This window comes from Struthio camelus, chromosome 2, assembly GCF_040807025.1.
Source record: "Struthio camelus isolate bStrCam1 chromosome 2, bStrCam1.hap1, whole genome shotgun sequence".
NCBI lineage: Eukaryota > Metazoa > Chordata > Aves > Struthioniformes > Struthionidae > Struthio > Struthio camelus.
In genome coordinates, this window is record NC_090943.1 from 94,063,252 (window position 1) to 94,087,958 (window position 24,707).

Below are 24,707 nucleotides of genomic sequence, written 5' to 3' on the forward strand. Positions count from 1 at the left end.
GGCTGACAGTTCTTAGGAGAAACTTGCAAAATTGTAAAATGAAGCTTCTTTCCCAATGCCTATCAGCAAAATATGCTATTTTTTTAAAGCAGCAATGATGACTTTGAGAATGAAGAGTATCATGATATTGTCCTGTTTTAAAACAAGAGTGAACAGTACCACTATAAAGTGTAATGATTTTTTTTACCTATTGCTATAAATGTTTGCAGAATGGGAGCTATACTGCTACAAGATTACAGCAGGCTGAAACTGCTAATGTGTGCCCACCTGTCCTACCTTTCTGTTTAACAAGCATAGACGCTTCTAATCTTACACTGTTTTCACCTGGCCTTTTTGTTGTCTAGGAAAAGATTTTATTGATGTTAGTCTTTGTTCACTTTGCACATGTGAAATATGATTTCTCTTGACTGTAGGTTACTGTAGGTGTATTTGTATGCTAAGAATTTCTCCTTCTCTCCCTTTCCTCTCTGAGTCTGCGTATTACCATTCTATTTGTGTAGCATCAACAGACATTCCTCTAGGTTTTCTAGTCTCTGGTTATTTAGATAATACTTATCTCCACAAAAAGAGTGCAACAGAAATGTCTCTCAAGACTATTATCTGTGGAAATCCTCACCAGCTCATTCCTTTAAGATGAAGGTTCACCTAAGCTGAAGTCAGGACACTTAGTAAAGTTTGACTCTTAAACTTCAGCATGCAGCTTGGGTTTCTTGTTCCACCGCAGGTTTTTTGGTTTTCTTTTTTTAAGATTTACAGGTATGGAATGGTTACCAGTGGCAAATTTCTGTGAGACAGTCTGCTGATAATGCCAGTAAGCTGCAACAGTAGCATATGGTTGCATTCATCAGCTTATTAAATTCTGTATGAGCCACGAAAGAACGCTTGGTAGTGCTTCTTACCCAGGTTTTGCAAGTCATTGGTCCTGCTTCCTGTTGCAGACTTCCACAGTTCAGGCTATGGCTGCACACTTAGTAGAGATGTTTAACCAAAGTCTGTTCCTGATTTTTTCATTTCTGCTGTCATGTAGCATGATGTGTTGTTATGGCATAGGCATTTGTGTAGGCATGAAGTGAAATGGGACAGGGGACTGATGTAGCTAAGCAATAGTTGAGCTTAAAAAAATGGAGGTAACAATTAAGCTGTTGCTTTCACTAAAATGTTGCCTGTCAAACAGTGGGATACAGTTTTATGTTGCACGTAGTCCAGTCTAACAACAGGATGCTCAAATGGTCAGTCCTACTTCCTTCTGGAGGTGATCTTGAAAGACCAGGAAAACTCGTAGTTAAATTTAAACCTATCAACTAGTCTTTGAAGGTGTAGTCATTAAGTTTTCCCCTTGATACTTGGTAGTGTTACGGAGGGGAGGGGAAAAAGCTTTGCATAAGCTAACTAAAATCATCTTCTCTTTTGGTGGTCAGTTTTCATCCAATAATTTCAATGCTATTCCCATTTTCCAGGAAAAAGCAAAGTAGAGTTCTGAATTTGTGAAAGTAAAGCCAAACTCCAGCACCTTGCTTTCCCCTAAAAACCCTGTGCATTGCTTGGGATGCTCTTGTATATAAAAGAGGACAGGTCACAATCCTCGTACTCTGACGTCAGTTGAAATTAAAAAAAAATCCTTATGTCAGTACTTCAGAGACCAGGAGTAAATATTTTAATAAATTTAATGGTTGATTGTCTGTCCTAAAGAAGGAGCCTTGCAGTTTTAAAACAAGCTCCTCCTTAGAGCCACCCAAGTTCCATGCTACTGTTTTTCCTTAAAAATTATGCATCGTTACAAGCACCTGGCAACACATTTGGAGGAGTGCTCTGACTTTCAAATCCGTTTCACAAAAGAACAAACGGTTCCAAATGGTGCTAAAATGGCCTTTGGTGGCAGTAAAGAGAAAAATGAGGAAAATGGAGGAGGAGAACATTGATTTATACTGGAGTATAAAGCTGGAATTAGGTTTGTAAAATCTGAAACTGAGAACAGGTGTTTATTCCGAATATGTCAAATAACTATGCAGTCCAATTTAATTTGGTAATTTTATTGCCAGAATTAGCAAGGGCATTTTTAGAAGAACAATATTTTTGAAAGTTGTCCGCCTTTGGGCAAACCAAAGAGCACTGTATTTAGTCACATGAATGTGCGCAGAGAGACATCTGTCAAAAGTTAGAGGACTCTTAAAATACATTTGTAAGTTGGGAAGCAAATGCAGCAGTCTCCTGCTTTATGCTTCAGGTGTTCGATCGTTGCTTGAAGAATACCTTGAACACTAATGTTTTCCGGCTTGTCTATGATGACCTTATTCCAATGCACAAATACTGCATCAAACACTCAACTGGTATTCATAGTATAAAAATTTCCAAACAAGTTTCTAGTTGTTAATTTAAGTACTTATTTTCTGTCCTGAGAATAAACTGCAAAGCAAAGGCCAAAGCATCTGATCTTCTAAGCTCTTCCCTTTTCTTTTGCACTGATTCCTTAATAAGATGGTTGTTTTCATTTCAGCACTGTTAGAGTTCATAGAATCGCAGGATAGCTACGGTTAGACAGGATCATCTAGTCCATCCTCCTGTTCAAAGCATGGTCCACAGTGAGTTCAGACCAGGTTGCTCAGGGTTTTTCCCAGTTGGGTTTTGAAAACCTTTGTGGACAGGAACTCTGCACCTCTCTGGGTAACCTGTTCTCATGATGGAAAAATGTTTGGTTTTTTTATGTCACGTTGGAATGCTTCCTATTTCAGTTTGATCGTTCTCTAGTGTCCTGCTGTGCTTACCTCCATAAGGAGCCTGTCTCTGTCTTCTCATAGATGTTGTCTTAGATACTGGAAGGTTGCTACTAGGGCTGTTCCTCCCTCCCCTACATCTTCCATTCTCCAGGCTGAGCAAGCCCTGGGCCCTCAGCCTCCTCACAGGCAGCACTGTGGGCCCCCATCTTGGTGGCCATCAGCTGGACTTGCTCCAGGATGTCAGTTTTGCCGGTATGGGGTGGGGATTAAACTGGATGCAGTATAACAGATGCAGCCTAACAAGGCCAAGTAAAATGAAATAATTGCTTCCCTTAAAGTATTGCCTGCACATCTATTCATACAGCCCCCTATGCCATTAGCCTTTCTTGCTGCCAGAGCACACTGCTGTCCCCAGTTGAACTTGCTGTCCACCAGTACCCCCAGGTCTCTCCTAGCGGAGCTCCTGCCCAGCCCTTTAGCCCCTAGCCTCTACAATGACAAGGGGAAGAGTCTGTCCCACATGCTGCAAGAGAGTTCAGTAACTATTTTCAGAGGGCATGTTGCTCGTTTAGTTGTTTCTTCTCACTCTGCATGAATTAGCTCCTCTAACCCTGTGATGTAACTATGGTCAGTCTGTTCTGTCAGAACAGTGCTTAATGCATATCTGGAGCTCGCAGATGCCAGAAAAATATCGGGAGCAGTCTTGGCAGGGTCTTTTAAGAATTAGGAATCGTATTGTCAGGTTCTGAGGGGCTTCTAGATATTTTCAGAGCGCTTTAAAGCGCCAGTGTAAACACTGTTGTGTGGGATGCATTCAGAAGAAATATTTGCAGACTTACAGATGCATAGTGGAAACTTCCATATAGAATGAAACTATTTCAGAAATAAAAGTGTGTATGAGAGGACATTGAGGCAGAAGGAGGAAGGCTTATGTGGTTTTTGGAAAACTTTCCTTCAAGCACAGCCAAGTGTACAAAAAGTTTGCATCCTTTAGTATTAACTGCATCAACAGAGGAAAAAAGCAATCTTATTGTAAGAGGAATGATTTATATAGTGTGCTGAAGATAAACAAATTAAGTATATTTCGGTTTTGCAGAAGAGCAGTAAATCTATACAGACTCCATAGACAGTAGTTTGTCTTGCTAACCAATTAGCCTAATTGCCCTGGGAATACTGAAGTGTATATGAAAAAAATTATTCCCAGAGCTTTAATGAGTGATTACCTATTGTCATTCACTTGTATTCCATCCGTCACAGAGATACTGTATTGTTCGAGGCAAAAACTGTGGTGGTTACACTTGGTACCATTTAAATGCTGTCCTTATAGTGTAGCTGGAGTGCCTAGATGTAATCTTGATTTTATTAATAGAGACTTCTAGATGACAAAGTTGAAGAATACATCTCTGACTAGATGATGGTGGTTCAGATACTCCATTTATGTAAAAATTGTATGACTTTAGTGTGATTCTTTTACTTCTCCAGCCATACGTGTCTGTTTTTTAAACTATCTTTACTGGATCACAAGGCAAATTCATGAGACTTCTGAATGCAGGATAACATTCTTATAACTGTTATGATTATACATTGAAAAAATGTTTTGATACTTGTGTCTTATACCATAGACAACAACTGATGAGCAAAAAATAAGCACATTAACCTGAAAGGAAGAGAAATGTGAACTTAGGACTGCCTAGACCTTTTTAAAATTAAACTATATAGGCAGAAAATACTACTTGTCCATCTTTAGGGGTAAATACATGTAAATATTTTTAAGCATCAGAACATACTATCTGGTGAAGTTGTAAGATCTTCTTTACTGGACTTGTAGAATAGTTCAGAGAGCATTTTCAGGGAGGGTATATATCTGTTATTTCAGGGAAAGGAAGAGAGAAAGGATCGGGTGACCTTTTCTAGATCTCTTCCTGTCTTACCCTTGCAATCTTTTCTTCTCTAACGATGGTGATGAGAGTTCAGTTCTTATTGTGGCCTACAACTACATGGATAGGAGGGTATAGAGAAGACAGAGCCAGACTCTTCCCAAAGGTGCACGATGACAGGAGAGGAGACAATGATCATAAATTGCAGCATGGATTATTTAACCATATATAGGGAAAAACTTCACCATGAGGTTGATCAAACTTTAGAACAGCTTGCCCAGAGTGGTTGTGGATCTCCATAGTTGGAGATGCTCAGAACTCACCTGGACCAGGCCCTGAGCAACCTGATCTAATGGGACCTACTTCAAGCAGGGAGTTGAACGGGGAGTTGAACCTTCAGAGGTCCCTTCCAACCTAAATTATTCTGTGATTCTAAGTGCTTTCAAACTAATAAACTCTCAGATGCCCTACAAGGTGTGTATAGGTTTTTGTTTGTTTGTTTTATTACAAGTGGGGTAATTGAAATAGCAAACTATGAATCCTGCATTTTCTATTAACAGAAATGGTGGACACTCAAATGGCTTCCACTTCCTTCAAACTTGCCGAGTACTGTGCACATTTAATAGTCAAATCCTATGATTTTTCAGTTGGGAAGCTGATACTGAATAATATGCAATTGGTGATTGGGTGTATAAAAATGTCAAGTCTTTTCTCTGACCAGTTTTCATTTCACCGACTCTTTCAGCAGTATGCCTTTTAATTTAAATTTAGTGATCCAAGACAAGAGAGATGATTTTATCTCTAAATTAATTACACATGAAAGAAATCTCATGAAAGCTTATAAAAGATTTGATAGCATTTCTTAAGGAGTGTACAGCATTTTTAAATCTTTCAGAAGGCATATAATATCTATATATATATATATTTATATATATATGTGTGTAAAATGATACTAGTTTTGGGGGGTTTTCTGCTTTTTTTTTTTTTTTTTTTTTTGATAACCTGTTCAGATGAACCAGTGGTAGTTGTGATAGAGCATGGTAAAATCTGGAATTGAAATGTTTGAGACAGAGGGGTATTGAACCACATGAATAAATGCATTACATGAATCTAAAATCAAGTAAGGATTTTGAAAAGGGAAAAAAAATGCTTTAGTGCCAAAGAAAGAAAGAATGTTCTTTATGCCCTGAAATTCTGCTGCAGCAGAACATGAGACAAGTTCTTCAAAGGTTACTCAGAAGAAATGAACTGAGTTATATCATACATGATCTCTGAAATTTCATGTACTAAGGGGCGTCTTAATCTTCTTCTGACAATTTATCCTTCTAGTGACATCTTCACAGAAGACAATGATTTGTTTCAAAATGACTTAAACTTAGCCTTGGTCTCCCAATGCAGACTTTCTGTGTCTTATTTAAACATTCACACACTTAAGTCGTGCTATCATCTCTCAAAGAAAGCTTCTTAATAAACTCATCAACTTTTTTTTTCTTTTTTTTTTCTGAAGACATGGGTAATAATCTTCTGAGTCTCAGATAACCGTTTCCAAACATTCAGTTGGTGAGAATATTCATAAAAAGCTGTTTGTTTCATTGAGGCAAAAAATGCAAAATTAAATTTTCGTAAACAGAAGAAAAATAAGATAAAGAATAACTTTAAAATTACCAGATTAGCTACTGTATTTGGAGAGATTTTTTCCTGATGTCAAACTGAGTGGATTCTCTGCTGCCAATAAGAATTGGAGTTCAAGCTGCAGCCTAAACTCTAGTTATAGTCTTTTCCCTACTGGATTGCTTGTATCTATGAAACTTGGAAGAAATTACTATGTTTAAGTTTGGTTGAAATGAGGTAACGGACCCCAAATTATTGGGAACAGGCACTGAGGTGTGTAGAAACCTAGGCCTAAAATGGGCTGAAAGTACTTTTTTCTATTTAAGGTCTTGCAGCTAGTAATGGAAGCGTTGCACTGTACATCAAAGTAATCTAGTCACTGGATAAAGTAATAACAGGCAAACGACAAAAGTAGTGTCGCAAGACTAAGCCATACGGTCCAGGAGAAAGGAGCAATTTTACTAAGGAGGCAGCGTTCCTGGTATGTCCTAGTGAGAGGCTGGTCCTCTTCGAAGAACTTGATGACCCAAAACTTCATCCTAATGCTTGGAGGGTGGAAGGGTTGTTTGCTGCTGTTGTTTAGGTTTTATTACCTGAGAGCCCGAGCTTTTCATAATAAGTAATGGTCAGTAACAGACTAAGCACATGTTCTTTTAAGTGTAGCTGTAGATCATCCCGTTATTCATTGGCCTTTAATTCATGCTGTTGGAGACTTTCCGGCATTTCAAGAAGGATTTTCTCAGCAATCTAAACTGAAGAATCATTGCATGTAGAAGCCAGAAATTTCTTATTTCTGTTATAGAATCATTGTTTTAGAAACGGTGCAATGGAAGAAATGGAAAGCTCTACCCCTGCTGCCTTTGGTAGCCTCAGACTAGCCTTCCCCTCACGGTCAGAAGATCCTGCGCAGTCAGGACAGAGCTGAAATACTGTGTCTGTTCCTCAGTGATCCTGCACAAGAATATTGTGTAGGCACAGGCAGTTAATTATTCCAGCCAAATGTATTGTAGTCATTTTGATTTTATTCAAGGACTTCACCATTTAAAGAAGAAATCTCAATATAGATTTACAGGATTATTGCTATTTAATGATCTTTTGCCAAGGGCTTTCTTTTGAAAATAGAATAAAAGAGAGCAAGATTAAAGGTATGGGCTTCATAATCAGATGAAGGCTTCCACTTTCAGACTGCAGTCGTGTCACTGTCTCAGAAAAGCTTTGGAGAAGCTGTTGTATTATTTCCCTTGAGACATTTTCTCTTTGGAAACTTTGAATTAAAAAGTCATTGTGAATTTTACAATTAGTAACTTTTGGTCAATGAGAATTCATTCTGTACTCCAGAAATTGATAGTAACTAATGGGCTTTTTTCGCTTTCCAAAAGTCAGAGCATTTTTGCTTTAAATGAAGAAAGAAATTTCATTATACTGATAGTGTTTTATAGGGACTGCCTAGAATTGTTAAGTTAGCACTCTAGGCACCCTAATTACCAAGGAAAAACTTCAGCTAATTATTCCTTTAGCAATTTGGAGTATTTGTCCTGAAGTTCTCCAAAATGTTGACAAGTTTTCTATTCAAATCTAGACATAGCCTGCAAGTCTGGAAGTTCAAGGATATTCAGAAGTTACAAGTGTCTTTTTGATCAAGAATCCTACTCTGGCATAAGCAAGGATCCATATCCTAACTAATTGTTATTAGTTCCGAGTGTAGCCTTTTAATAACATTACCAGCATGTAACCTCTATATGAAATTTTATTTCATTGGTAGTTTAAGTATTAAATGCAGTGGTAAAAACACACAGTGAAGTGTACGGTTGTGATCACAGTTACCTTACCTTTTCATCTGCAAAGATAAGTGGGCAAGTTAATAAAAGCTATCTGTTTTTTTTCAGTTGGGTGGCTTGTTGGGTGGCTTATCGTTTTTGTTTGTTTGTTTGTTCCCCCCCCCCCCCATATTTCCTGTCTTTTAGAAACTTACTATATTGCCTAGAGTTGCAATTGAAATGAGTGCAGGCTTTACAGCTAATGCTGCACAGCAGCATTGTAAACTAACTATGGGGACTGCTGTTGCCAGTGTTGATTCCGTACGTGATCCAAGCCCAGTCCCTAGTGATTGCCGATGGGAGCTCCTGTAAGTAACTCCACATAATATTTTCAAATTGCTGCTTTTCAATTTTGAGCATAGCAGCTGTTCTCAGTGTAGAGCCAAGAGCTCAGAGCTTTTTTTCTTCATATAATTTGCTTTTTGTCCTAGAACTGGTAGCTCTGTACCAGAGCCTGCTAATTTTTCCATATACAATTCAGTAACATTGTTTAGATGAACAGAGTTCAGAACCACAATTGACAGGAAGCACATGTTGCAGATTTCCTTTTTGCTCTCATTGTAAGAGTGTGACTTAGATAACTCAAAAATCTTTTCAGTGCTTAAACTAAAAAAAATGTATCAATGTATAATACTTCATTGAAGAAAAAGGCAACACCTCCGACTCAAAAATACATTATAGGATATAGAGAAAAGCAAGATGTATTTTAAATAACGTTTCTAGAATTAAATGAATATGAGTGAATATCTCTTTTATTCTGGGACTTGCTACTTGGTTCTTCTGCAGCAGAATGGATGGGGTTTTCATTATTTTGTAGATAGTGTAGTATTCCAAAAGCACAGTAAAAAGATTTAATGGTTCCTTAATTACTAATGAAGAAGTTGATTTTATTTTTGCGGAAAAGTGGAATCTGAATTCCAGCATATGAAAGTGACCTGCTGGATTATGGGAAGAAACCAAAAAAATTGATCTGTGTTTATGTATAAATATAAAAGCAAAGAACAAGAATAATTAGGTACAGTAACTGATATTAATTATGAAGAAAATACAAAATTTAATACATAATTACAGTAAATGGTATTAACTCTGAGGAAAGGGTACAAATACAATGCAGTTCCATTTATTTCATAATCTCACTTTAAAAGCCAGAATACTAACACTCTGATACTTTTGAGAAAAAGTATTAACAATTTTTTTTTCCCCTTTGCATTGACTTGATTTTGGCCTTGGTTTGGTAACTTTAACCTGTTTGGGCCACTGCACACTTTTCACTTTGAAAATGAAAGATCCTTCTGGTTGAGTACTTTTTTTCCTTTTATGTACTGACCCTGTGTGCTCATTTTTGAGAATGCAGCTGCACAATTTCTCCATTCTAGTTTTGGGAGACTCCAGGCTTCAGTATTTTGTATAACTGGTGCTTTCAGCATGCAATTTCTGCTAGAAAACTCAGAAGGCTAAGAGCTACCTAGAAGAGTAAGCATAACTAGCACCCAGAGCCTGTTCTCATTGGGTTTTTTCTCCTCCCCCAACACCCCGACTTGATTATTTTAGGCGAGGAGATGCATTTATGACCCAGTGCTCGATAGAATACAACCAAATTAGTTTCAATAAACCTCCACTCTAATGTGTTTTGTTGACATGTTTTATATTTGCAATCATTCAGACATTTAAAGATATTGCTAGCTTTTAAGTAGTTAAAATTAAGCTCTCAAACAGACTGTAGGAGTCAGCTTTTATTAGTATATATAGTCTACAGCTCTTCTTGGCTTTAAACATTTTTTATTTTTTTATTGATGTTCTAAGATATATTCAGTCCTTTTTTGAGAATGTGTTGACTCAATTAAAATAGGCTTCATTACAAGTTATGCAATATAATTTTAAATAAAGTCTCTCTCTCAGATTATCTTCCTCAGTATCCGGTTCTTTTACTCATCTAGAGATACAATTTCTCTTTCTGTAACCATCTTCCTCACTTTCTGGTAGACTTGTTCTCATTTTTCCTGCTTTCTGTTTTATTTTCCTTAAAAAGAAATTGTGGTTTGATATTTATACTTCAGATGTGTGGTGTTGGGTTTTTTTTTTTTTTTTTTGCAACTGGTATATTTTCTGCCATGAATTAATTACCTTGCATATTTTTGTGAAATAATTGCGTTAACTCTATAACCAGTTTAAGAGTGGTAGAAAATAAGCTGAGGATGTGTAGTGGGTTTGTTTTGTTTTTGTAGTTTGGTAGTACACAGTCTTGTATTGCCTTTCTATTGCACTCTAATTTCTGACCTGATCACAGAGTTCTTCCTGTGGTGTTGGTGGGTTTTTTTGGTTTTGATGGGTTTTCTTCTCCCTCAGAATTTTACTGTGCAGTGAATTGCATCTGCATGGATATGTCATCATCTCAGATTTGCAGGTTTTGTGCCTGTTTGTTGTTGCTAGGTCTGTCACTGGGGATGGGAAGGAAGACATAGAAGATTTAAAGCATGCAATGACTTCTCTACTAACTAATTGCAACAGTTAACTACAGTTAACAGTTAACAGTTAACTACATAGTGTACAGAAACAGTTTTTCTCTTGTCTTAGAAAACAAGATATGAGACTAGTGCTTAGACATGTACTTGGTTTGGCTCTTTGCGGAGTATCTGTACATCGTGACAGGGAGAGATGTACAGTTCTACCTCACTTCAGTCTCCTTATTTTGAAACTAATTGATAGTTCTGAAAGTTTATAATAAAATCCCAAACATTCTACTTTTTTCACAGTATGAATAACTGCAATTGTCTTTAATCATACATGTATTTGATTTTAAATATTTTTGTTCTTTCTGTGAGTTCTGTTTGGTTTTGGAATATCAGTAGAACACTGCCTTTAAGTACAGCTTTATTTTCTTTACGCCTGTGCTAATATCACTTTTTTGCTACTTGGCTTCATTAGAAATTAAAAAAAAACCAACAAATTATGGACATATTGCTGAATTCAGCAATATCTTTGAATATCTATTATCAAGGATACAATTGTAACACAAGTCAGTTGCTTGTTAAAATATATATAAAAATTAGATTCATGTTGTCTTCAAGAGAGGCCAGCCCAAAGTTCAAATAGTAACCATAGTAGAAAATCTACTCTTCTGTATAAAGATTTTTAACCAAAACCTGATCTGTTTTTTAAGCTTTACATATGAGTAAAACTTGTTTTATGCTATTCAGTGTAAAACTAATCAACGTAATAAAGATTTTTATCAAAAGGATTTGAAATTGAAAATGAGTATCTGCAAAAGTTAACTGACCCTATGTTGACTCTTTTCTGCCTCATGAAGCTTATGTAGGTGCTTTATCAATTCTATCACGGCTTATCGCTCTTGTTCTTGCAAGAGTGCTTTTTTATTTCTGTTCCTGGGTTTAAACTTTCAGTCTATCAGATGCACATACATAACTTATTCTGCCCCACTTTAGATAATCCTTTCCTTACTTTACCCAAATGTCTGGTGTATGATTGTAGGAGCTTGAGAAAGCAAAAGACCATCATTTGAATGCCTTACAGCAAGACTTTGTCAGACAAATAATATGCTATGTCAAATGTGCACGGTTGGGCAGGAAATTGCCTTATTTGAACCTTTTGAAGAACAGAGCTTTTTAAAAAGAGTTCTCATCTTTACCTTCTCTATTGTTAGTGAAATATCCCCGGTGACCCACATGGCTATGGGAAGTTTTGTGGTGTGTTTGCATATTCAGAAGCGTTGCTTCCCCACCGAGAAAAGCAATGGGCTTGCATTGTATCTTCCAGTGTGGCAGTGTTGTGGTGCTTAGTGGTCTCATGTAATTAGGCGATGGGAAGATAACTACACTTTCTTTAGAGTTATTGATATGAAATTAATTCCTGCTAACTAGTTAATAATCTGGAGTTATTAACTTTTTGCAGTAGTATTTTCATTTATTTTGCTACTGTCAGAGCAGCTTTGTTTTCATCTCCCTTCTGGAAGGCTAAAACGAGTTTGGCGCACAACTCCAGGAAGATGGAGCCACCATCAGTTCTTTCCCATTTGTGATCTGATAACATCATTCACTGATAACTTCGCAGGCCTGGAAGTGCTGTTTTACACGGCGATTATCATTATTACCATTCTCATCCAGTCTTTCTTAAGCTCCTCGTTTTTACTGTTGCGTTGAAGTTCCAGGAAAAACTCCGGTGATTTCTTTTACGTTTCATGTAAAACGTATGTGAGATTGCTGGTCGGTTCAGTCAGTGTTTCTGCAATGTGATAAAGAGTAAATTCTAGGACAAAGCAGAAGGAAATGTTGGAAATGATTTAAAAAAAAAAAAAAAAAAAAGTAGGTTCAAAGGGAGAATTGTGGGAGCTTATGAAAGCAAGCTCTCTGTCCTCTAGGGAGATTTTCTATATTCCCCAGAGGTACGTACCAAACAGTTCTGCAGGAAAAACAGTGACTTACACAGAAGTGCATCTCTTGCCTCTGTTGCTAATGCACTGTGAAGCTCTGCTGCTCTAGCAAAGAAAAGGCAAAATAGCAAAGTGCTCATTCTGACAAAATTAGGATGTCAGCAGCTTTTGGAAGGTGCATGTGTTCCAGTGACAGCTTTCTATTGCAGATGTGACTTGAGATGTTTTACAAGTAGCTGAGGACATAGTTAAAAAGCACGCTTTCTCGCATGTTCTCTTCCTGCATATTTACTTGATAATTTATGAAATATATGCTGTTTATTTGCAGCCTTGGGCAGTCTGTGTTCCGTAGTTTAGAAGTAACGTGCAAGTCCAAAACACTAGCTTTTTTAATGAGTTTCGTACAAGTCATTCAAACATGTGGGAGACACACCCAAAACACATTTTGGTAGAGGGGAAAACATCAAGCTAGAACAGCCCTAAATATTGAGCTGTTCTGGTTCTCATTAACAGTTTTGAGCAAATCAGGATTTCAGGATATTAGCAATATATTTAAGCATATGTAGAGAAAATGTGGTGTCCATTTCATGATTCTTCTTTTTTCCGCACTACCCAGGCTATTACATTTCAAGGAGTTATACAGTTTGAGATTCCTTATCTCAAAGGATGAGATGAACTTTTTTTAGATGAACTTATGTTCACAACTGCCAAAAAAAAAAAAAAATGCCAACAAGTGCAGCTGAACTCTTCGCGTGGTTTAGTTGCAAGATCTTCCTAAGATACAATGTATTCAATGCAATCTCCAATACTTGCTTAGGAGACACAGGCTTTAGGCTGAAGTGCAGTGTGTTTGTTCCTGCCTTTGCTTACTATCAATACTAGTTCAATTTTGTTCCCATTCCTAACAGTGAAAAGTAATTGTGGCAGTAGCAAACATACCTGAAGTCCTCTCTGCAATATTTTCTTTCCTATGTTTCTCCGACTGATTGCTCTATTTAAGGGAAAAAAATATAAACAGTCCTTTAGGAAACCTGAGGGAAGAATTGGATGCCTTTTTCCATACGAAACTGGAGTGAAGTTGTTTTGCTGCCCATCAGACCTATTTGTAGAATTTTTGTAATTTCAGTAAAGAATTGATTCAGAGCAGGCTGTCATTTTTTTGGAGAGAAGATCGTATATGTTGTTGAATGTGTTATTCTGTTGCTTTTTAAGCCGCTCAGTTTCTCAGTCCTATTGAAATTTGAATTTTTAAATACTTGCTAGTTTAAAAACAAGGATTAAAATGTTATTCACAGCTTCACTGTTTTTTAAACATGTAGTTCACATGCATATGTTCTTCTGAAAGATGCAAAGCATCGTAGTATGTCTCTATGTCAAATCCGTAATGCTGTCTCAGTGCAGTGCCTGTAAAAAGGTGGATATTTTTTCTGAATTTTAATTCAGTTTGAATGTGTAAACTCAACTTGTAGGGAGAAAATGTTTTCCAGCTGACTTGGTTTGGTAATGCTGCATAAAGCTTAAAAAAGCCAAAACCTTAGGTACTTTACAGCTTATAATTAAGGAATATGAGGCCAAAAATCTCATTGCTGTTTGAATATATTCTTTCAGTGTACATGAATATATGCTATGTTTCTCCTAAATGAGAAATAAAACAGCTTTGACTGCTGAAGGTTTGGAGCGGGGAGGGAGGGCTGTAGTCAGGTATTTGAAAGAGTTTTCAGGCTTTCCATTCCCTTGCTAAATGGAATGATTTGTCGTCTTCAAGGGATGAAAGGAATGAATCATTTTTTCTTTTTCAGTGTGAATCATTCTTTCTGAGTTATGAAAGTCTTAAAGTATTTTAAAGATACTGCTATGGCAGTGTTTAAACAAAAAATGTCCCTGGGCTGTATCTTATTGATAAGGTTTGGTATTAGCTGGCATTCTCCCCTGAAGTGTTTTATTACAAATGTTCCATTTGTATTAATGACTTAAAACCTAACTTTATGAGCAGAAGTTGTAGTTGGTGCATCAGTCTTGGTCTGTCTTGATCAGAAACAGATCGAGTTTCCTCTGTTCTTTAAGATGCGATTTAAAGGTAGCAACACATGTCTCTGTATATAGATAGAAGTTGCCTAAATATTAATGTGCATTCTTTTTATTCCTATTGATTTGTTCAAATGAAAGGCTTAAATCTCACTGTCTCAGAAAAGAATTGTTTTCTATTGCTTTTGAGAATTCTGGAAGTTGATGAAGCCAGAGAGATGGTAGTCCTGATCTTTTCAGCGCAACTTGCAATTTCGTCAATAATTAGGCAAGAATCTATAATTTGAGTGCTATTCTAATTGGAGTGGTTTGGAAAGTTGTTTATAAGGGCAGTCTGTATTTACTGAGATGGCATTTTCCAAATTTGCCATATTTATGCACTAGTACCTCCTTTATATTTGCCTTTTAAATGGCCTTCCACAGAAATGGGACGTATATGTGTAGAGCTAATTTAGTCATTCTAACCTTAAGTGACATTCCAGACTTCAAGAGACTAAAGTAATCTTTGTGCAGAACGAAAGAAAAAGACATGGCAATAACTAGCCTGGTAGCCTGTCAGAACTGTTCACACAAAGTAGATTTAAAGATTATAAAAGCTCAGTTTGTGAGAGAAACATGTAGCATTGAATATCTGTCACTGTAACTCTGTCCTTTGGAAAGCCTAACATCTTTTATAATGAGATAATGTAATTTTAAACATAAAATTTGCTGGGAAAGAGTTGCTATATGATTAGCTGTAACTTCTGCTGCCATTTGACTATCAAGTGCTGGGCAGGTTAGCTACAATGGGTGTCTTTTAATAAGTTAAAAAGGCATATAGCTGTTGCATTCCTGCTATCCCATACCAGAAACTGTAGTACTTAAACACTTTGGGTTTTCTGCATTTTCTATACACGTGGAAAAATCTCTGTCCTGCGTACTTTTATGCACTTTTACCAGATTTGCTGTTCACTTGTCTCTACCTGTCCTTTCCGTCTCTTTGACCCTGGAATGCTTTTTTGTGGTTCTTATTTTCCACATGTTTGATGACAACTGGTTGTGGGAAGACCTGTGCTTTAATTTGACATAGTGCTTTTGATATAATACAGTTTCTGCCCGAAACTATCATCTGTGTATAGATGCCCTAAAATGATATGTGGTTCCTTTTTAATTATGGTTTCCTTACAGCTTTCACAGTGAAAGAGCTGGGCATTAGACAACAATGTTTCACGTAATTAAAAGGGTCCAAGACAAGGAGACCGAGACAAAGGTTGATGGAAAGCCAGCTTAAATTGTAGGTCTAAGCAGCTAGTAAGTTACACTTACTTCATTTTGTACAGAAATTATTCCATACAAGGATTGGATAACATGTATTTTCAAATCCAGTTTTTAAAACTTGATTTGTAGAACTTTGAAACAATCACATCTTCAAAAAAATTTTTGTCACAAGTATACTTTGAAACAAAATGGCCTCCTACATTTTCCATTTCCCCTCCCTTCTTGCTCATAAGCTGTTCCTCGAGTTTCCTTTCTCAGAAGGAAGTCTTTCATTCAGTTCTACGTTATTTGAAGTAGAGTACTGGTTAAGTATAGTCCTTTGGCACTTAGATGGAGCAGCAGAGAGCAGCCTTTACACTCCTGCCAGGCAGTGTTGCAGTGTTGCAGGCAGCGTAAAATCTTTTAGTCTCTGTTCATATACAGAGCTTTTCTTCTTGATGAAGCAGGCATGGTGTTTGTAGGAACTAAGAACAGTGAGATATTTCTCAACTTTGGAGTTTTGTCATTTATCTAGGACGCACACTGTGACTATTAAAGCCTTTGATCCTGGCAGCAGGAAGTGAGATTTTCTACAAAGCGGAAACAAAACTGAGTTTTGGTGAGAATGGCTCTGTCAGGATTTGGAAATAATCCTCCTTTCTTCTGAACTTGTCGTAGCCTTGACCACATGGACAACGGGAGGATATTGGAATCTTTTGAGGAACCCGTTTGTTTTGGACTCCTAGTAGCTCTGTGTAGAGTTGTTGTCAATGATGACAGTATGAGCCTCGTAGGTCTAGGAGAAGGAGGCCAGGAGTATTGAGAAGTGGGAAAGCTAAGCAGCTGTGACCTTACTGCCTGCCCTTGTTGTCGTTGAGATCAGCTGCTTTTAGGAGAAATCTTTAAGTATCAGTAGAGAAATAGTCACGCTTGGCATTCTTTCCATGTCCTCCGCCGATCACAAAAAATAAAAGACTATGGTATCATCACCTATGTTTTCCCATGTTTTCGTTTCTTTCTGAAGACTGAATACTGACTGAAAGAGAATATAACCTTTTGAAGCTTAGTGGTGTAGCTCATAAGTATGATTTACTTTTAATGGTAGTTTCAACAGCTCCAGAACTAATAGAGCAAATTAGCATGTTTTCAGAGGAATAAGAAATCCTGTGGTAACTTCTCAGAAGCAAAGGCCAAACAATTATTTAATGAACTCTGCAAATGTTTGGATAGATTTACCTTACTAACGAGTACATAAGCAGACAGAATCTGGTTAGACCAGTGTTCTCTTTATGTTTGGTTCCTTTCGTACCTTATTATTTAGGAAAACACTTCTTCAAACCTATGCCTTTTTCCAGGAATACCTGGAAATATAAGATTACTCACTAGCTGGAGACTTCAATATGCCATGCATAAATGGTTGAATATGTTGAGATGATGTAAAACGTCTGTCCTTTCAATTTCTTAAGGGACAGTATTTGTTCCATAATGTAGTTTCTTGTACGGCTTTACTATTGCTATAATTAAATACCAAACACCTTCAAATGTGATTCTATCATATATATGACTGTGTGTATATCTTAAGTTGAGCATAGACTAAGTATTTTTACTTTGAATAGAATGTTTCTGGAACTGTTACGGAAAAGACTTTGAAGACATTTACTTTTGAATTTTGAATATAATTTTCTTTGTTATTATTTTCTTTTACTTTGAATTTTCACTGAAAAGGTCAAGGGAAGTTGAAGTGGTGTTTTTTTTTTTTTTTATGGTTATCCGATAACTATGGAAGATTGATATATAATAGCCTGTTAGAGGACTTACTGATTCTTCACTATTTGGCAGGTTGATGACATCTTAGGAGAGGGCAGTGATGAAAGTGATAGTGAAAAAAAAAAGCCTGAAGAGGAAGGTGAAAAACCTCAAGTTAATGCAACAGAGACTCTAGGAAAAAAGACAGATCCGAGACCTGGGTCGTCGTCGTCGTCGTCATCATCATCAAGTGAAAGAAGCTTAACAGGCAGTGTACCCAGGTATGATTTTTTCCAATGTAAAAGGAAGTGTTAATAATATCTCATTGTGTTCCTGCAATATTCAGCATACTTCTTGAGAATGTAATCTTTATGTAGTTGTTACCACAGTATGTAGGAAGCTTTTTTGTAACTAGCTGAAACTATGTCGTGCTTACTCCTGTGATGTTTTGGGATTGATTTAAAGAAATGGTCATAATAAATCTCTGTTGAGAGCTAGCTTCTCACCTGCTTTTTGTAAGAATGGAATAGACCGCCAAACAGTGCTTCTTTTAAAGTAATCTCGATTCTGATTCGGATGCAGGACCATGCCTTCTGCAGTTTTATCATAACTGAGATAAAACTGAAATACGGTTTGGAAGAGCTGGTTTTTCTAGTCCTGAATGTTGGACAGGCTTTTATGTGGGAAATTCGTAAATGTTTAGACAGTTCTATGTTTTAGTCTCTTAGAAATAAATACAAATTTATCAGTCTCTTCTGGAAAAATGAATTTAATGCACACCCATCAGTTACTGAATAATGACTATCAACCAATTTTCTAGTAAACTAGAACTTGATAAAAATAAGTGCAAATTTTTAAAATGTTAAGGCATAGTTGTCAATCTGAAGCTTCTTTATAGTTCTTAAATCTAAAGATATGTAGAGGACGGTATAAGATGGAGATCATAGTAATATTAAATTAGAATTGCTGACATTGTCATCCTGCACCACCAAATGCTAAAACTGCGAACATGACTCAGGTGTACCTTTTATTTTCTTTCTGCTCTCTTAACTAGATTCAGCTTTCAGTTGTAAGGATTTAAGCTCAACAGATTAAATATACTGTTCTCATATTACAGATGAATAACTTTCCCTTACTGGAGGAGAAAGTAAGTAGTAGCACTTGAGTGACTTAGCTACATTATTTTAACTTCTGTGAGCTACTCGCATGATAAATTGGAGAAATCTGCGTACGGATTGAAGCAAGCATCGCAGTCTAAGTGAAAGCTATCGGCTTCATCATAATAAGAGCCAAACATGAGTTTACCAGTACTGTTTCAGTGTACAAAAAAAGCATAAGAAAAATTGAGAAAGGCACCATGCAATTTGATACACTTATATTCTTGAGGAAATTTCAGTTGGAATAGCAGGGTTGCTGTGTGTCAAGGATTTGTTGGAGAAAGGGCTGCTTGGGAAGCTTGCACAGACTCTGTAGTTTACCATAAGTATTTCTAATCATTGAGCATATTAGAAAAATGCCAGTCTGATAGGTATGGTAATTTAATCCGTCCCAAATACTCAGAAGAAAAGTCCCCTCCTAAACGAGGTTTGGAGGACGAAAGGTAATCCAGTGATGGATATTTTTAAAATTCCACTCTAAGTAGCAAGACACATTGTGTCATGTCGCTGCTAGTTTATCCTAGTTCTGTGATGAATTCATGTGTAGAAAGCACAAGAAATTCTGAAAAGCAAGTGTCCAAAAATGATACCAAGGAATATTGTTGACAGTTATTGCCAAATGCTATTCCCCACGTGCAATTTACAATGATGAGAGAGCAAGCACACTTGCAATGAACTTTTGTTTTATATAGCAGAGTTTACAAGTAAGCTGGCAGTGCTTTTGCACTCAGAAGCCATATAAGGTCATGTATATGTAGTAGCATTGCTGCTAGAATGAAGTTTTGAGAGGCTACTTAAGTAACTTTTGTATTTTTGACCATTCTGGTTTTTAAGAGTTTCCCTGTCAGTTTGTTAAATTGCATCCAGGGTTGAAGCTGAATGGAGTACTGCAAAACATACTCACAAAAATGCTTGTTCAGCACTGACCCAGCGTATGTTAGCCTGGAAATGTTGCTCGAGAGGGAAGGAACTTCCATCTGTCACGTTAATTCCATTTTGAGTATAAAATTTTAAATTGACCATGAAAACATCAATCAACATTCTGTGTGCCAGCAGTGTACTGTACCACAGAGGAAAGGTAGGCACAGTCATGAAGCACCAGGATTAAAATCTCCAGGAGCTCAGTCCACTCCATCATGAATATTAGCTGCAGTTTGAGGGCCGCATTTCTCAACGCTAAGTGCTATACAAGCACACATGTCCCAACAGGATGGTCCTCCTTCTGAAAATTGGAGTTTTTGAAATGTTATGAGCATAATGGAGATGGAATGGTAGTTAATAATTTTAAATTATTTCTGCTCTAATACTAATAAAATCTGATGAAGTACACGAGTGCTTGTGTCAGCAGTCTGTAGCACTGGTACTGGCGATGACACATGGGCCTTTCTTGAAAGGCAAACAGCGATCAGCTAGGAGAACAGCCTCCTGGCTCTTGTCAAGTACTGAACTCAAAAGGAACTGGCATCTGCTTCTTCACACAGAAGCAGGACACAGACACGCACTTGGCAGCATCTAGCCTTAGTGTCTTTCACCTTCCACTAAGTTTTTACTAGCATGCTCAAGTTTAACTGTGAAGAAAAACAGTCTCACATACCGTCTTTGAAAGCTTGATGACACCTTCAGTAATGCAAGTTCAGATGTGAAGATGAAGTGTCGATCAGCAGCTTTTTCTGAAAATATTTCGAACTTTCACCAGTCCTACATAAAGATGAGCATATAGAAAACATAAGATGCTCCTAATCAATAAATCTGAAAATTTGACATTATCCATATATCTTTTCTGACTGTTTAGAATGACTCGCACAACAAGTTGAACTAGCAAGCTCATTTCTTATAAAAACTGAGGTGGTATGGAAGTAGCCTCAATACATTACATTTATTCTGGCATTTCTAAAGACTAGTTATACTCTGAACTCTAGGCTAGTGAAACAAATGCAAACAAATTATGACTTGCTGCAGACATTAAACTGTTGTAGTAAGATTCACATTTAGACTAATTTCTAAAATAAATCCGTGACTTTTTCAGCTTAAAAGGTTTGTATGATGACTTATAGATCTTACTGTTGACAAAGAGGTCGTCTCCTGTCTGATATTGACTGGAACATTAATCAGCTATTTGTATCGGCAAATTGCCCGGTGTCTAAAGATGATGTTTACACTAAATAATGAAAAACTGATTATTACTGCTCTTAGTAGGGAAAATGACCATAAAATTGGGGCTCGTTTATTAAGGTGTAAATGGAACATTGCTTACCAGAAACCTATAGTCTCTGCAGAATATATCTCTGCTAGGAATGAGCTGAGCCAGAATATATCAGTGTTGGATCATATTTTGACTGCCTTCCCCTTGTTCATCTTTTGTTTTGCTTTTTATGTATTCTGGAAGCATTAATAACTAAAATATGGTTATCAGGAAGTTGTGAAATAATGGTTTAAAAATTTCATCCTAGGTGGATTTACAGAATAGTTGGAACTGGCCTTTAGAATGCAAGCCCTCTGCTTTCCTAATGTGCCAAGGGGTGATGGTGTTCATTGCCGGAAAGGACTAGTGACTTTAGGCTATGTGACATAGCACAGATGTGTCACACTGCATACCAGTGTGGAGTAACTAAGGAGGTGCATATAGCAGAGTAATAAATAAATGTAGTATAGATAACTGTAGCATGTTTTTTATGACCTGAGAAATAAGGCATATAAAATATTTTCTCCATAAAACTTCTTTGGGAAGCAAGTTTATACTATCAAATCCATCAAGGGCAGCTATTCTGTGTTTATTGGCATTGAAATCATGCCATTTGTATGATAGAAATCTAGCATTTCTGTTTAATGCTCAGCTTCACTTTTGGAAATCTACAGAGTACCTTGATTACTTCCCTTTGTGCTGCCACTTCTCATGGAAGTTCTCATGGATGGATAAAAATAATCGTTGAGAAATTCTAATAGCTCTTTTTCAGAAAAAGAAATGTAGCGCCTTTCGTATGTCCTTTACTTTTATGACTGCTGGGACGTACCAGGCAGTTATGTTACATTTTGGCAGCATAGAGTTGTTTTAAAATCCTAGCTTATTATGCAATTTAGTAGAATGCTGGTGGCTATCACACAAATGTTATGCTAAAAGGATATTGCATAGACCAAGCAATTAATATGAGCATCTTATCATAAAAAGATGGAGTAGAAATCAGTCAATTAAAAAAAGTTGTTTATACTATTCACGTTTGATCAGCCTGTCATGATCATGACCTGCATAATAATAAAATGCATTTGCAGCTTACATTTATTTAGCAGTGCTAAATGAGGTAAACCAGTCTATATTCATAAATATTCTTGATTTTTTTTGTGTGGATTATAGTTTTCCGAGTTGCTGCTTATCTAATTTTTTTAAATAGAAGAGTTGCTGTTAGAGGTTTGATCCAGCTCTTGTTGAAGCAAATAGGAACCTAACTTCAGCTGGAACGAGCCTCACGTGAGTCTACTAAAATCTTCTAGTTGGAATGAAAATGGCACGTAGGGTGGTTGAAACAGGTCGTACATGAAACGTGTTTCAATAAGTTACGGATTAGGAGTTCTAAATTATGGAAATGCCTAGGTGGTTTTAGTAAGTGTTAACAATGATTCAAGGTGCATAATATGAAAAGGCTTTTAAAGAGAGAGTACAAATGTAGTTTGTAGGAGAAACAACTGACTGTTTAGCTTCCATTGCAGAGTATATATGTATTCTATCAACAAGAAATTTATAATTAGTTGAGATATTTGAAGCCTTAACTGCACTGACAATTTAAACTTTACTTCATTTTTCAAGCGCATTTTGGTTTGTCTCTTGTCTCCAATGAGACTTGAGTGACAGCGAACACATATATTTTCAATGCACATATTCCCCATATATGTTTAAATTTGCATATTGTGAAGTAGTTGGCACAATAATACGAATTAAATATATTCCATGTTAGTATGTTTCAATAATGGTCTTTGTATGCAGGAAGAGGAAAATATCAGGTGGCTATGAGGTCTCAAAATAATACATTCAGTAGAAGGATGGACAGGAGCTTGAGACATGTAATGCTGATGAGAAAATCAGCCAAATATTATGTAGAAAAGTGTTTTTTTAGCCTCTTTCAATTTGTAGACCCTGAAAATTTCTAGTGGAGCCCTGTATGTTAGTTTAAGTATGTCTTTTCTGAGACTTGCCTTTCTCTTGATGCGGAACGGACTTTGAAAACAACTAATAAAATGCTTCTCAGTGCTCTTCAATTTCATTACTGAAGCTAGGCAATCAGGTGCACTTCATTTAGTAGATTGAAATGTTAAAGGAATTTGGGCAGCAAAACAGGAATTTGAGATGCTCTGTCTTTCTAGCTGTCTTCTAGTGGCATAGCGTATAGCTGTGGCATGCGGTCTTGTATTATATGCCATTTCTGTTAAGGTGTTGGAAGAGTTAAGGAGTGAGTGGGAGTTAGTAGAAAAAAACCACATAATATCAGTTTACTTTCAGAATACTTGTGTTCATGTGAGATGCTGAACTTGATAGTTCGCATGATCCCTTCCGCTTCTGCGTTAATGTGTTCATGTGCAGGCTTTGCAGTCAAGATGCTAATCCTTGATGGAAAGCGTGTGATGATAACGTTCAGATCCTTGAAGGGATAGCTCATGCCACAGCACTCTGAACACCGTTGTGTCTGGCATCTCTTTACATTCTTCAGTTGTGCCTGCAATTACAATCCAAGCACAGAGCACCTCAAACAATGGGAAATAAGCCCAGGAGTGACACTGAAATTAAAAAAAAAAAAAAAAAAAAAAAAAAGTTCATTTCCCTATGCTGTAACACTAGTTTTCTTAGAATCCATATGTTGTCTTTTTAAATAATTGTTGATTAGGCTGCTGCAACAGTATTCAGTTTGCTGTTTAAAGTAGCTATGGTGTGGTGAGTCTTCCTAGGAGATCTGAGGTTTGTAATACGCTTAAGAGCTTGTTATAGTGCATGAAGTTAATGGGAAGCAAAGGAGCGGCTGCTGCTTCTTAAAGGGAAAGACTGTGTGGGTTTTTAACTCATGAAAGATTCCCAGGCTAGCACGTGGGGGCTCTCCTTAAGCACAGAGAATCTGAGGTAGCTTGCTGTTCTTGCGTCACTCCACTGCCGAAGCTCAGTTCAGAGGATGTTGATGGACTTTCACGGTTTTCCATTTGGTAAAGGGTTATTTTAGCCTGTGTTTTGGGGGATTTTTTGTTGTTGTTGTTTGTAGGTATTTTTTGTTTGTTTTTTGAGATAGGGGATTGCTTTTGTACAAAGGTTGGCCACCAACATGAGAAATGGTCCCCTCAGGGTGAGAAGTGGTGAAAAGTGGTGAAAGACGGAGGTTCCAAACATGATTGCGTCAATGAAGTGTTTGAGTGCATTTTTACAGTCGTGAAAGGTTATGGTTAACAACTATAGTAGTTATTGGAAGTATGCTCATAAACTATATTTCTGTCTGTATCTATCGTTAAACAGTTTAGTTAGACTTCATTTGCATCAGACGGTTCATACATTCATTGAAGTCCAGTATGAGTTTTTAATATACGTTTTTCTGAGTGCTGTCAATTCACAGTACTGGAGCTGTTGCTTTTACAGTGTTTAATTCCAGTTTTATAGTCATGTCAGCTTGTGTAAATCTGATATAAGGGTTAACTGTTACTCCGGAGAATTTCTTACTATTTGGTATGGAAAAGTCAAAAGTTTGTGTGTTAAGACCTGTGTTTCAGCTTCAGAAGGAAAATTATCCTCTGAATAACTAATGAGGAGAAATCTAATAACTAGCAGTAATATTAAATCTGTTAACAATGCAACTTTCCTTGCAGAATTTAAACTTTTTTCACAAAATGACTCAGTAAAATGTTTCCTTTAACAAAATAATTTTACTGATAATTTTTGCATCAATCCGGACTAAATGATAATTATGACTAATGGAGATATACTGACTTTTTATAAACAAATGGTAAGAGCTGTGTATGAAACACTAATCTTGGTCTTAAGGTTATTTTCAAAACATCTGAAATGCCTTCTGCTTTTGTTCATACAAATTGTCAGCTTCTGATGCACTTTTTTTATTAAATTCAAGGAGGAAGCCTTTTAACTTACTTTGCTTTAGTTTAGCCAAACTTCA

General features: G+C 36.8%; 1 protein-coding gene across 4 annotated transcripts in view; it reads left to right on the forward strand.

Moving 5' to 3' along the window:
- The window catches only part of CTDP1 (CTD phosphatase subunit 1), a 148,955-nt gene that overhangs the window by 85,876 nt on the left and 38,372 nt on the right, over positions 1-24,707 (forward strand). For all 4 annotated transcript variants that reach the window (XM_068931611.1, XM_068931607.1, XM_068931609.1 and 1 more), the window contains exon 12: positions 17,507-17,694. In XM_068931611.1, coding sequence (XP_068787712.1) covers positions 17,507-17,694 — 188 coding nt within the window. The remainder of the gene's footprint in view (positions 1-17,506; positions 17,695-24,707) is intronic.